The sequence below is a fragment of the Bos mutus genome, chromosome 15 (assembly GCF_027580195.1).
Source record: "Bos mutus isolate GX-2022 chromosome 15, NWIPB_WYAK_1.1, whole genome shotgun sequence".
Classification (NCBI taxonomy): domain Eukaryota; kingdom Metazoa; phylum Chordata; class Mammalia; order Artiodactyla; family Bovidae; genus Bos; species Bos mutus.
In genome coordinates, this window is record NC_091631.1 from 50,902,533 (window position 1) to 50,917,493 (window position 14,961).

At 40.8% G+C, this 14,961-nt stretch overlaps 1 protein-coding gene across 1 annotated transcript; it reads left to right on the top strand.

The window, feature by feature from the left end:
* The first annotated feature begins 2,374 nt into the window (after positions 1-2,374).
* Positions 2,375-13,775, top strand: MPZL2 (myelin protein zero like 2). The gene is made up of 6 exons (XM_005897155.3): positions 2,375-2,811; positions 3,901-4,067; positions 4,526-4,736; positions 7,168-7,315; positions 10,198-10,272; positions 11,877-13,775. The coding sequence occupies exons 1-5, from the start codon at positions 2,754-2,756 to the stop codon at positions 10,259-10,261; spliced, it is 648 nt and encodes a 215-aa protein (XP_005897217.1). The 5' UTR covers positions 2,375-2,753; the 3' UTR covers positions 10,262-10,272; positions 11,877-13,775.
* The last annotated feature ends 1,186 nt before the right edge of the window (positions 13,776-14,961 follow it).

Genomic DNA, 14,961 nt, shown 5'->3' on the forward strand with positions numbered 1-14,961 from the left:
GAGCGGGGGCTTCTCCTTGCAGTGATGCTTCTCTTGTGCAGAGCACAGGCTCTGGAGTGTGGGCTCAGTAGTTGTGGCACATGGACTTAGTTGCTCCGTGGCATGTGGAATCTTCCAGGATCAGGAGTTGAACCCGTGTCCCCTGCATTGGCAGGCGGACACCTATCCACTGGGCCACCAGGGGAGTCCATTTCTCTTCCTTTCAATCTCCAGAAGTCCTCTTCTTTTTCTCTCACTTGCCCAGATACAAACTGTAACTAAGGCCTCACCCAGGTGCCTCCACTTCTGATCAGAGTCCTGCTGATCGGCACCCTGGGGACTCTTAGGGACAGGCCTCCTTTTTCTTTAGTGTTTTCTCTACTTAGCGAGTCCAGCCCTTGGTCTCTCCCCTCCCAACCCAGGGAGGGGAACCGGGTGACTCTGCTGTTAACTGGAAGGAATTGGGCGTTGTTGGGCACCCCGCCAGGAACTTGAACTCTGCTGAGGAGGAATGGGCTCTGGGCAGTGGCTAACTCCCAGAGCAGCGCTGTCTGCCTGCTCTCAGGGCGCCTGGCTACCTAGGGCAGGGTGGGGAGGAAGTCTTCCCTCCTGACGACAGTTTGTTCAGCTCTTCCTGCCCTGATTCCTCTCCTGCTGCTGTTTGCTGCATCCCCTGAGCCCTATGATAACTCTACCTCTCACCAAAAATTTGCAGTTTGTGGTAGACTTCAAAACTTTAGGCTTCTCCTCTCCTTCGTTTAGAGCTGCACTGCCCTGCAAGATGAAAGCCAGCTGAGGCTCAAGTTTCCTTAACTGCTTTTCTTTCTGGCTCCTGGAGCTGAACCTCTTGGACCTGCATGCCAGAAAGGCTCTTTTATTCTATCACCATTTAAAATGTTTCCCCAGCATTCTGATTTGAGGTTGACTGCTGACTGTGTGTGTGTGATTTGACCTAGAGGCTGACAAAGGAGCCAAACATCCTGTGTTCAGGAACACTCTTCCCAAGACACTCAGGCTGGGATACCACGCCTCTTCATGTGTGGAGCCCCTGATTTCTCAGTTCTGATGGGGGCTATTTTGGTTGTTGTTAACTTTTTTTTTATGACACATCTTTCTCCTGCTGCTTTTCTCTCTTTTGCTTTTTTCTTCTGTAACCTGCCTCTTTCGGTGGAATTTTCTCTTTGCTTCCCTCTTTATGCTGTTTTATTTTTTCTAGTCAGCTTGCCCCTTCCTCTCGGTCCTAGAAACTTCTTTGTTCTGCGGTTTCACTGGGAGATTTTATGAATCACTTAAGAGTTTCTAGATCGCTAATCCAGGGATAGCAATTCATTTCTTCTGTTCTGGGTTGGATTACTGGTCAAACCTGCTTCTTTTTGGCCGTGCCACGCGGATTGTGGGATCTTAGTTCCCCACTCAGGGATTAAACCCTGGACCTAGGGCAGTAAGAGATTACTTCTTAATTGCATGGGTAACTCATCCTCCTTCTACTGAGTTTCCATACAGCTTCACTAATTTGTAACAATTACCCCTCATCCTTACAGACAAGGAGACACCTTGTCTCACTTCAAATCTTCAGCTCTTCAGATTTCTCAGACAGTTGACTGCCCCCAAAATGGCAAATAAAACCTGAAGTACAAAAAAATTATTAGGAAAAGCTTTTCTTGAGGATCCTCTGTCTGATTGCTCACATGAGCTATGATTTTTGTGGAAAGAGCACTAGACTAGGGCAAAAAAGAGAACTCCCCTGGCAGTCGAGTGGTTAACAGGCATACACTTCCACTGCAGGGGGGCATGGGTTCGATCCCTGGGGAACTAAGATCTCACATGCTGTGTGGCCAAAAAAAGTAAAAAAAAGTTCCAGTTCTGCTACCTATTGGGTGTGCAAATAAATCACCTCTGGGTTTTTAGTGTCTGTCTTCACTGGTGAAATGGGAACACTTTTCAGGGAAGTGTCGTGTCAATAAAAGCGCTTTGCAAAGTGTCTTGAGATACCACACGATTCCTCTTTACATCCTTCAAACATAAAGGGTCATTAAAGTCTGAGATTTATTTTGGTCAGTCTGTTTTAGACGGGGGTGGGGTGGAGGGGAAGAGGGTTTTCAGGGGAAATCTACCAGCTAGAAAAAGCGCAGGGATCCTTGTGGTAACATTTGGTTAAAATCAAGTATACAAACTCTAGGACTTTTTGAATACAGAGGGTCCTAAGGAATTCTGATTATTTTGGAGGTGGTAATCCAGTTCAGGCTACTGTGGCCTGAGGGCGGTGCTTTGATAAGTGAAATCACTGCAGGTAAGTTCAACATTCACTTCTTAGGCAAGCTTAAAACCTGGCCCACACGCACACATTTAAAAAAAAATAAAATGTGTGCGTGTGGGCCAGACCCAGCAGTCTGGGACCTTTCAGACAGGCACCACCTCCTCTGGCTGTTTCTGAGGCCATCCAGAGGCCAGGGTCCAGATGAGCTGAAAAGACAGATCTGCAGCGTCTGGGACTTTGTGTGGACGTGCCTGTAGCGCGGAGGGTGGAAGGGAGGCAAGGAAGGAGGGGAGGAGGGTGTTGGGAGCTGAAGCCCCACCTTTCATTCCAGCAAAGTGCACCGGCAGAGCAGGAATGACTCACAGGCACGGGTGCTCAGGTTCCCACAGGTGAGGCGACAGACTCCTTTCTCCGGAAAAACGCTGAGGCGCTCTCTCCGCCAGGAGTGGCCTTGGCAGGGTGCTGGCGCTCTTGGTCTGCCCGGTCTGGTCTCTGGGGCCAGGGCTGGGTTTCCCTCATGTATGGCAAGAGCCCTACGCGTGCTGTGCTTTTTCTCCTTGGCTTACAGCTCACAGGTAAGAGCTCACGAGCTTCTCTGAGCATTTCCTCCACTGCCTATCCTATAAAGTTAGCTCATTGTCCCAGAAGTTGCGAGTCTTTTACTGGAGCCTGAGCCACAGTTATATTTTGCTTTAGTGTTGACTTTAATGAAACTGAAGTGGGGGTTGTTTTGGGGGAACTGCATTTGGAAAAACAGGTTTAGGTGCGTTCTGGTTGCCAGTGATTGGGGCACAGAGAGGGTTTTCTAATCTCAGATTACACTCCATTTTTTGGTGGCTGCTCTCCACCTCCCACTACAGGCAGAACCCGGCTCTTGGATTTCTGTGTGTGGGTCTTGTCAGACTCTGGACAGCACTGGGAAAGCGGAGATGGTTAAGGAGAGAGACCCACTGTGGCTTGCTAACTGCCCCAACATGCACATACTAAATGTAAATATCATGCTAAAAAAACGCTACATGGTATAAAGGTTCCAGCCGTACAAGCAAGCTAAACTGTCTGGGGCTGATTAATTCCGTTTTTTTCCAGAAGACTAGGAATAGTAGGAAATTCACTTAACAAGGACCCTTTCTGGAAAACTTACTGCTAGGGGACCATTATACATATAACGTATTATGGTTAATCTGAACAGAGGTCTAATTCATGTTCTGATTAGTTTTAATTTTTTTTGTTTCTGCCTTCAATCTTATTTGCCAATGTTTATAGTTTGTTAGAGCAGTTTTGAAGTGTGTACCATGAGGCTAGGGTATCGTGTTTTAGACAAAGTGTGACTGCTAAGTAAAGTTTACTGTGTGCTATTTTTAGTTGTTAAAGGAATGGGAGGGTCAAGGTTACATGTAGGTAGGAATACGTGGTGGGTGAAGCTGAGTTTGAGTGAGAGCTGGGGCATCTCACATCTGTTGGATGCCCTGCTGCTGCTGCTGCTAAGTCGCTTCAGTTGTGTCCGACTCTGTGTGACCCCATAGACAGCAGCCCACCAGGCCCCGCCGTCCCTGGGATTCTCCAGGCAAGAACACCCTACTCAGACCTTTATTTTGGTAGTGTCAGCAGAAATTCTCTTAAGACACATCTCCCGTTAACCCTTCATTGCCTTTTTTCCATTGCAGCTCTTTGGCCAACAGCAGCTGTGGAAATTTACACTCCCCGCGTGCTGGAGGCTGTCAATGGGACAGATGTTCGGTTAAAATGCACTTTCTCCAGCTTTGCCCCAGTGGGTGATGCTCTCACGGTGACCTGGAATTTCCGTCCTCGAGATGGGGGCCCTGAGCAGTTTGTAAGTTTGGGGCCCTTGATTAGAAAAATAAGCCAGTCCATTTCTCCTGGCCCTTTTGTATTTTTCTTGGCCATAAGCACAGGGTACAGCTGGGGAACGATTCTTGGCACAGAGACAGAACTGAGAGGCTGGTGGAGGGGAAAGCAAGAGGTTGTTGCAGGAGAGCTGCAGACCGGACAGTCAGGCTTGCTGGTGCTTCTCTTTTGAAGATTTTTTTTGATGTGGACCATTTAAAAAGTCTTTATTGGATGTGCTCCAATACTGTTTCTGCCTTATTGTTTTGGTATTTTGGCCACGAGGCACGTGGGAACAAGGGATCAAACCCACACCCCGTGCACTGGAAGGTGAAGTCTCAACCCCTGGGCTGCCGGGGACGCCCCGGTGTCTCTTGTCTGCTCCTGCTGTCCGTCTCCCTGCCCAGGTGCCGAGTAACACCTCTGGTCGTGGCTCCTCTCTAGGTTTTCTACTACCATGTGGATCCCTTCAAGCCCATGAGTGGGCGCTTCAAGGACCGAGTGGCCTGGGATGGGAACCCCGAGCGGTATGACGTCTCCATCCTCCTCTGGAAGCTGCAGTTTGATGACAACGGGACATACACCTGTCAGGTGAAGAACCCGCCTGACGTTGATGGGCTGATTGGGGAGATCCAGCTCAGCGTCGTGCAGACCGGTAGGTGATGCAGAGACAAGTTGTTTTTGGAAAGTATGAGAGCTTGTAGAAAATAGAGGGGCAAAGTTTTGTGATGGCTGAAAGAGTAAGAGAGGAGGACCAACTCTTTGGATCTGGAGATTGCAGAGGAAGAGTGAAGAGTCCTGGGGTAAAAAGAGAAGGGCTTTGTTTGGCTGTGGAAAGAAACAGAAAATAAGGCAAAGGGACCTAGGGAATCGGTTACAAAAATGGCATTGAGATCGTGAAAGGGAGAGGAAGCAATGCTCTGATAAAAGGCTAACAATAAGTCCATTCATCCACTCACTTAGTCACAAGATACTATTGAGTACCTACTCACTGTCCAAAGTGCTTGACATGTACCATCTCATTTAATTCTCACACTCACTGTTGGAAGTAGCTACCAATAATGGTAGCTATTGTTTATCGAGCCCTTCCCACATGCAAGGAGATTTATGTAACGCATCTAATCTTTGTTGTTGTTCAGTGCTAAGTCATGTCCAACTCTTTGCGACCCCATGGACTGCAGTGACCCCATGTATTGCAGCGTGCCAGGCTTCCCTGTCCTTCACCATCTCCCGGGGTTTGCTCAAGCTCATGTCCGTTGAGTTGGCGATGCCGTCCAGCCACAGCATCCTCGGTCTAATCTTTACACACATCAATCCACTGTGCTCTTAGTGCTCCCCTCCCCCCATCTTACTAATGAGGAAACCAATGCTCATACAGGTTAAGTCACTTGTCCAAAGTCATGGAGCAGATAAATGGAGTCACTCAGAACTCAGACCCAAGCATCTCTATCTCCAAAACTGTGCTCCATCTAATGTACTGTATTGCCTGCAGGCCTAGAAAGGACAACCTAGAAAACTGCCAGATAACAAAAAGTAAAGACCACAAAACTTAACAGTTGTAAATTTGGGTCTGAGTCACTGCTACAGTTTATCAGCTGTAAATAAATTTTTTTCTTCTGTAAAGTGAGAATAATAGAGCTAAGATTATGATGAGGATAAAATGACATAATAAAAGTAAAAATCCCCAAAGTCTAAATTGTACTGAAAATTATAATAGCTAACATATATTGAAAGTATTATGTGCAGGCACAGCGTGGAACAATTTACATAAGCAATTTTATTTTTTTATAAGAACTCAAGAAATGAGTATTGTTATCTCTACTTTATACATTGAAGAAACTGAGGCTCAAAGAAGTTAACTACCCAAGTCACATAGGAGCTGGTATTTTAACCTAGCTGTCATTGGTGTATTCTCTTAACCAATACGTTACTATCCAAAACATAAAAGCCTATAAAATGGTATGAAATCCTTTTAGTCCTAGCATCATCCTTCAAGGCCCTATCAACAGAGAGCTGTGTGACTTTGGAGAAGTCATTTGAGTTTTGAAAGAAGTAATGTAATGTCTTTGGATCTCAGTTTCTTCTTTGCAAAATGAACAGGTAGATAAGAACCCACGGGTCTTAAACATACTGGGATGACTCCTCTGAGGACCTAATGAAAGCCTAACCCCTAACCCCTGTTTACCTTAAACAAGGCACACAATCTGACATGGATTTCGTGGGTTTTTTCTCCTTCATCCCACCTTCCCTGCCCTCTTCCTTTACAGACTTGAGGCTGGGGAACCCCTGGGCTAGATATTCGCTAATGTCCTTTCTAGCTCTAGGTTTTTTGAAATTTAAATCAGAAATCAAGCTCAAAATCAAGAGACCCAGACTTCACAGTCTCTAACCTTGTTTAGGGACCCTTCCCTCTGGGTTCTTTCTTACCTCATTGATCCACTAGAGTACAGTTACTTGCCTTTCTTTCCTGTGGGCATCAGTTCCTTGAAGGTAATGTCTTTTCTGGCTTTGTATTTCCACCAAAGTGCTAGGACATAATAAACTCTTAATAAACCTGAATAAATGACTGACTGAATGACAGAGGTGAGAAGGATTCAGGGAGAAATAAACACTGGATTTGATTAGGTCAGCAATAACCTTACCCCATTAGCTAGGTTACCTGCCCCAGTGATTCCCAAATTTTTTGCATGCAACAGAATCACCTGGAGGACAAGTTAGAACACGTTGCTGGGCCCCACCTGTAATTGGGTAGATCTGGGGTGGGGCCTGATGGAACTTGCCTTTTGAAGTTCTCAAGTCATTCTGTAGCTGCTTCTCAAGTCATTCTGTAGCTGCTTCTCCTAGGACCATAGTTTGAGAACCACTAAAGTAGTCTGTGGGAGAAGGCAATGGCACCCCACTCCAGTACTCTTGCCTGGAAAATCCCGTAGTGTGTATGGCTTTCCTATTGCTACCAGAGTTTACACAGTTAATATAGTAGAAAGGAATATTTCATTTAAGGATGAAAACACACCCCTATTATATCTTTAGATTTCATCACAGTCCTCCTCTTTTCAGAATCCCAACTTGATCTTTTCTCCTTACAGTACGCTTCTCTGAGATCCACTTCCTGGCTCTGGCCATTGGCTCCGCCTGTGCACTGATGGTCATAATAGTAATTGTGGTGGTCCTCTTCCAGCATTTCCGGAAAAAGCGACGGGCTGAAAGAGCGCATAGAGTGGTGGAGATAAAATCGTAAGGCTGGGCAGTTCTGGAGAAGTCTTCTTCGAACACTGTTTTATGGCAACTCTTGGTATTTTATAGCGGGGCTAAATCATTCTTGAACAAATGTCCTTTCTTTTGGGTAAATCTCATACAGAATTCAAATTCACAGGATGGATAAATTAGGGTGTGAATTAGTAACTTTAGCTTTTTCTGTATCAAAATACAGTTGATTTACACTGCTGTATTAGTTTCAGGTTTACAATCAGATCAGATCAGTTCAGTCACTCAGTCGTGTCCGACTCTTTGCGACCCCATGAATCGCAGCAGACCAGGCCTCCCTGTCCATCACCAACTCCTGGAGTTCACTGAGACTCACGTCCATCGAGTCAGGTGTACAATAAAGTGATTCAATTATTTACACACACACACACACACACACACATATATATATATATATATTCTTTTTCAGGCTCAATTCCCTTATAGGTTATTACAAAATATCGAGTATATTTCCCTGTGCTATACAGTAGGTCCTTGTTGGTTCACTATTTTATGTATTATAGTGTGTATATGTTAGTTCCAAACTCCTAATTTACCCCCCCCCCCCCACCCTTTCACCCTTGGTAGCTGTAAGTTTGTTTCCTCTGGGGTGTTTAGTTTCTTAATGTTAGGGATGATTTCATCATAGTCTTTCTTTACTATGTAGGATTTGATATACAAAAATTTGCTTATGTAAAGCTTTTCTAGGATATTCCTTCCTTTTAATGTAAAGCATACATTTCTAAGAACCACTGGGCTGTCAGCAGGGCCTCTGAATCAGTGCCTAGGAAAGTCAGCCATGCTGATGTAAGGTACACTATATATATATATATATTTTTTTTTTTAGATAAAATTTACATATAATAAAATTCATTATTTAATGTTCACAAAGTTGTGTAACCATTACCGCTAATTCCAGAACGTTTTCATCACCTCCAAAAGAAACTCCATACCTTTTAGCTATCACTGCCTATCTTCCTCTCCCACCCTGCCCCTGACAGCTACTAATCAATCTGCTTTCTGTCTGTATGGATTTGCCTGTTCTGGACATTTCATGTAAAGAGAATCATATAACATGTGACCTTTTTAAAAAAATTATATTTTTTTAATTTGAAAAAATTTTTATTTAAAAAAATATGTGACCTTTTATGTCTGGCTTCATTGACTTAGTATAATGCTTTCAAGGTTAAACCATGTTATAGTATGTCATTCCTTTTTGTGGCTGCATTATATTCCATCATATACATATACCACATTTTAAAAAAGTATTTATTTTTTAATTTACTTGGCTGCATCAGGTATTAGTTGTGGCACATAGGAACTTTCCTCACAGCATGAAAGGCTTCTCTAGTTGGAGGGCACATAGGCTTAGTTGCCCCAGGGCATGGGGCATCTTAGTTCCCCAACCAGAACCCACGTCCCCTTCATCGGAAGGAAAATTCTTAACCACTGAGCCACTAGGTTAGTCCCCACATTTTGTTATTTGATTCAATTGACGGACATTTAAAATTTCCCCACTTTTTGACTATTAGGATTAATGCTACTATGAATATTCATCTACAAGTTTCTGTATAGGCATATGTTTTCCAATTTTCTGGAGTATATAAATAGGAGTGGAATTACTGGGATGTATAGTAACTCTACATTACCTTGTTGAGGAATTGCTGGACTGTTTTCCAAAACAGCTGCACCTTTTCATATTCCGCCAGCAACGTATGAGGGGTCCAGTTTGTCTGCATCCTCAACACCACTTGTATTGTCTGTCCTTTTGATTACAGCCATCTAAGTGTGTGTGAAGTGGTATCTCATTAAGGTTTTGATTTGTATTTTTCTAACGACTAATGATGCTGGGCATCTTTCCATGTGTTTATTGGCTATTTTAATACCTAATTTGGAAAGATATTACTCAAATATGTTAAATATTTGAATTTTTGAATATGTGAAACCATTTCCAAGTTAGGGTATTTGTCTTTTTTTTTTTTTTTTTTTAAGGTCCTTATATATTTTGGAGTATACAAAAGCACCTTATTAGATAAAGGATTTGCAATTATTTTCTCTCACTCTGTGGGTTGCCTTTCCATTATTGTGACTGATGTCCTTTGCAGCACAAAAGTTTTAAATTGTGAAGAATTCCAGTTTATCTTTTTTCTTTTGTTGCTTGTGTTGGTGTCATACTAAGAAACCATGGTTTAATCCAAGGTCAAAAAGATTTATGCCTGTTTTCTTCTAAGAGTTTTACAGTTCAGTTCTTACATTTAGGCCTTTGATTCTTTTATTATTATTTTTTGATTCATTTTCAATTAATTCTTATATATGGTGTGAAGGAGGAGTCCAAATTCATTCTCTCACAGTTGTAATTTTTTTCAGCTGTCCCAGCATCATTTGTTTCTTTCCCTCAAGAAATATTTACTATAGTAAACAGAACTGATTTTTAAGGAGCTTAATGAATCCAACTCTGAGCTAATTTGAATAGAATACAATTGATAAACATTTCTAGATCAGTCTTTTTTTGCCTTTGTTTTGGTTTTAATTTTATGCTTTTTTCTTTTTTGAATAAGAAGTAGAATTAGAAGTACAATACTAATGCTAAAGTATCTGTTTTAAATACCTGGAGTTCCCAAGTGATAACTTCCCTCTAGCAATATTCTGAAAAGTGTCTAAATCCACATACCCAGGGTCATGTGGAGGCATGGGTATTATTAGTTAGACAGTACTAGTGGTTTAGTGCTCTGTAAGCGTGATCTACTCCCAGGTACATATAGTTCTTACACAAATTTGGGGGAATATATCTAACCTGAAACTTTGTATACAGATTTGCCTCCCTTGTTCCTTGTCTTGTTCTATTGACATTGGTTTCTGCTTCTATGTTACAGAAAAGAAGAAGAAAAGCTCAACCAGGAAAAAAAGGCTTCTGTTTCTTTAGAATACACAGACTAACAGTCTACATGGTAAGTTTCACAATTGGGTTGATTTCTTTCCTTAGCTTACTTGCACGTCTCATCTCTACTGTAGATCTCCTAGATGATATGATTGTTCGGTGTTTCCTGTATGAAATGAAAGGAGCTGGGCAGAGAGATAAGTCTTTTCTTGTGTTATGGATGGCTTCCCCTTTGAGTGTGTTTTGTGCAAAGGACTAGAAAGTTAGAACCCCCTATCATTAAAGCTGAGAATTCTATGATTATTTGAAACTTTGGGGTTATATTTACCACTTCCAAGAATAATAAATTAACTTGCAATATGTAAGTAAATTTTTTTAAATGAAAGAATTAATATTTGCTCTTTTCTTTTCTTGTAAACTAATCATGGCAGTTCAGAGAGTGACTCAATAGATATGCTTGACATTTTGACAAGAGAACTTTTGTATTCTTTGGAACTGATTTCAACTCCTCTCATTTAGTTTTTGGGACTATGAACCTAATTTTAGCGTGTGTAATTTTGTTTTTCCAGTTTTTAGGTTTATTAGGCTTAAAAGGTAGGTTGATTTATTTTAATACGATTACAATTTCTATTCCCTGAAGTCAGCCCACTATTATCATTTGCAAAAAGAGCCACAATTTTACAGCCTAAAGCTCCAGGGAAAGTTCACAAGAATTTATAAAAACAGTATGGAGAAAAATGATTCTATTGTAAACCTAGGAAAAAAATTTGGTATCACAGAAATTTTTACCAAGGGCTATTTTTAAAATCAAGCAGATTTTCTAAGTCAGGGGCATGGAAAATAAAGACAGAGGATGTTTAAGATTAAAAGAAATTTAAGGGAGTGATACAATCAAGTGCAGTGTATGACTTTTGACTGGATGGATACTAGTTTGAATGAACTAGTTGTAAAAAGAGTTGGGGGTACAATTGGGAAAGTCTTAATATGAAAAATGTCAATATGGATAATATTAGAGCATTATCATTAATTTTTATCAGGTATAATAAAGATATTATGCTTACACAGGCAGACATACATATTTTAAAAATGCATATTGGAGTACTTGGGGGTAAAATGTCAGAAATTTGTTTTAAAAACTCTAGGCCCCCCCATATGTTATTTATAGCAGGTACAATTTATAGCTATACAATTAAGTGAGAGTGTATTCCACACACTGACTTCTTTGTTTTTCTGTATATTTGATTTTCTTTATTATAAAGGGGTTGGGGGGAGACAGAGAGAGAATGTATATATGTGAGTAAGCAGCTATGGATCATCCAAGGGTCTATGCGAGGCAGGGATTATGAATTAAGGACACTGACCCTGAGAACTATGTAATAAAGATCAGGAAATTTTTTTAAAAGTTAAATTAGGAGAGGACAAATATACTTAAGAATATTTTTCTTCACAATGGGAAATAGATCTAGTAATATAACTCGGTGGACGTGAGTCTCAGTGAACTCTGGGAGTTGGTGATGGACAGAGAGGCCTGGCGTGCTTCGATTCGTGGGGTCGCAAAGAGTCGGACAGACTGAGCGACTGATCTGATCTGAATATATATATATTCACGTCAGGTATTCCTATTGCACTCTTGCCAAATGCATTATCCATTTAAACTTCTGCTTTGTATTTCAGGAAGCTGAAGATTTCCCAGAACAAGAACCCTAAGATAAGCTGGAGTTAATGGAAGCTTTTCTTTGGCTTTTTCGGTTGTGACCTACCTTCCAACCAGTGCTGCAGTATATAACCACCTAGACCAGCAACGTTCCTCTGGAGCCAGCATAGGGCCCTTCTTGAGCAAATACCACCAGACTCACAAACAGCTCTGTTACTAAGGTTTTATTTAATTTCAGAGTGCAAATATTTTTCAAATGCTCACTAGGTTTTATATACTAAGAAGCTATATTTTTGCCCTTAAACACTCCTTGTGGATTATGATTTATATTCACATATACTGGCCTCAAATGAGATAAAAACCAAACTGTCTGTTATGTTTACTTTGGTATATTAATTTCTTTAGAGCAGCGTTTTAGCTACTAAAGTTAACATGTTTATTCTTTCCTTCTCACATGCTTGATTAAAAGGTGAGCTAATTCTTTCAAGAGTTTTGATTAATTAACAGAAAATCCTAAATTCAAACTGCTAAAGAACAGTTTGATTTTTATGGCTCTCCTTAAGTATGAGACACATCTTATTTTATTGAATTTCTTTCAATACCCTAGATGGCAGGGTTTTGTTTTTGTTTGTTTTTGGCCAGTTGACCCAAGGTTTACAGTAGCACAAGCCAAAACCACAGAGTAAATAGGGAAGGTGATATAAATGCTAATAGATTGACAAATGCCACCTCAGGATGAAATGCTTGTTACTTTTTTTGTGCTCTGCTAAGTGATCTGCTAAGGTGAAATGCTTGTCACCTTTTTTCTGTGCTCTTATTTTTCACGAGCAGTGAATGACTGTTTAGATTACTGTATTCCCCACTTCCAATTCAATTATTTACAACAACAGAGCAAAATCTATGCTCATTTGTAGACTGGAATCTTTAAGCAGTTAAATGGAAGGATTCTGAAGTAGTATATTACAGTTTAAAAATTGAGGGCTAATGAAAAAAAATCAACCCTAAGTTGTGATAATTTTCTCTAGTGTTATACAAAGCTCTGAGAACTGGAAGAGATTACATTTTTTCTTTCTTTTATTTATTTTTTGTTTTAATACAGCTTGATACTTTGTTTTCACCAACTAGGCTGAGGATATTATTTCTTTTAACAAACTGGAATTTCAAAGCAGTTTATTTGTATTTAAAGATGATGAACTTTGATTTTTTTCCCCCAATACTAAAAAAAAAAACAACCCACCCTGGTATAATTTACTTATGAACTTGAAATGCTTCTCATGCCTGTCTCATTTTGCTTTTTATGCTGTCTAAAAAAGTAGTTTCAGTACCCAGTTTTGAAACTAAAAATCAGATTTAAAGTCCATTATTAGCTTTCATTCACATTTTCTTTTTTTCTTCTACATTCAACCTTTGAAAATATAGTAAGTGGATATTTCTTCAAACAGATGGCCTGGATAAATAGTAACTGCTGCTGCTGCTAAGTCGCTTCAGTCGTGTCCGACTCTGTGCGACCCCATAGACGGCAGCCCACCAGGCTCCTGGTCCCTGGGATTCTCCAGGCAAGAACACTGGAGTGGGTTGCCATTTCCTTCTCCAATGCATGAAAGTGAAAAGTGAAAGTGAAGTCGCTCAGTCCTGTCCGACTCTTAGCAACCCCATGGACTGTAGCCTACCAGGCTCCTCTGTCCATGGGATTTTCCAGGCAAGAGTACTGGAGTGGGGTGCCATCGCCTTCTCCGATAAAGAGTAAAGAGATAGTTAAAAACTCATGGAAGCTGTTTCCAGCAAAACCTGTAGTTTCCGTGTCTTGATTAAATGCTCAAGGGTTAATACAGCCCCACTGTTCAGTATCTTCTACTTACAGAGAACTTTTGTATTGTAATTTATTTTTTATTGTGCCTTAAACACTATGTAAATAACCGTCAGTAATAAAGCATTACAATTAAATAATTTGCTTATACAAAAATCTAAAATTTTTACATAGCAGGTAACAGAAAACTGATGGGAATGTATTTTACCTCTATTGAAAATTTTTCTAAGGAGCAGCCTGGAAGTCAATAATAGAATTAGTTTCTACTGGGTAAATAAACCTATATGAATTTCCACAGAATTTTCACATTGCTTTGAATAACAGGATTGAGCACAACAAACTACTTAGTTTGGGGACTCTTTTGAAGGAACAGTATCATCTATCCCATCTGATACTCTTACATTACCTTCTTAATAGAGAAAACTACCAGCTTTCAAGTCTGGTAAAGAAATGCAAGTTGAAAAATGTGAAGTTATTAACTATTCCAAAAGCTGAAGCATATTTTCATTCCCTTGCTTTCATTAAACATGCGTAGATTCCAGGAGAATAGACTGACTAATAATTAAAGGAAGGTACCATCCCATTTCTTTTTCAGAAGAATCTGACACCGCCTCTTCATTGCACTTCAAGCACTGTGAAAACACTTTCTCACTTTTCCAACCAAAAGAAGCATAAGCCTCAGCTCCTTTTTGTAATGATTTCATCATTGCCACTGTCAGCAGTAATTTAAATGAAAGAAAGTGAAGTCGCTCAGTGGTGTCCGACTCTTTGCGACCCCATGGACTGTAGCCTACCAGGCTCCTCCGTCCATGGGATTTCCCAGGCAAGATTACTGGTGTGGGTTGCCATTTACTTCTCCAGGGGAACTTCCAGACCCAGGGATCGAACCCGAGTCTACAGTAATTTAACAGACACCTAATTTAAACTTAGGTACGTACTGAGATGGATGCTGTATTAGCTACACATACACACAAAATACAAATCAGTTTTGTACAAACTGCCCACGAAGGCCTAATACAAATTTATCTATTCACTGAATGACCCTGTATACTCACTCTCCAGGGTTCCTGTGAACTCTTAAATGCATAGAAATCTATTCCGAAAGCATTCAATAAAATAATCTGTAAGGAGTTAAAGGATTTCTGGCTTAGAGTCAGAGGATCAAGACGATAAAGTCCTGCAGAATTCCATTACAAAAGTCAATTCTCCAAAGCCTGTCCGACTTCATTTCGAGTAAAAGAGAATAATGAACTCCTACTTGAGAGTTAAGCGTCTCTGACTGGAAGTGAGCAAGTCCA

Bases quoted from the DNA above. Each gene is read 5' to 3' on its own strand.
- MPZL2 (XM_005897155.3), top strand. From the start codon at position 2,754: ATGTATGGCAAGAGCCCTACGCGTGCTGTGCTTTTTCTCCTTGGCTTA. The intron at 2,812-3,900 runs GTAAGAGCTCAC...TTTCCATTGCAG, and splicing joins CCTTGGCTTACAGCTCACAG to CTCTTTGGCCAACAGCAGCT. The intron at 4,068-4,525 runs GTAAGTTTGGGG...GCTCCTCTCTAG, and splicing joins ATGGGGGCCCTGAGCAGTTT to GTTTTCTACTACCATGTGGA.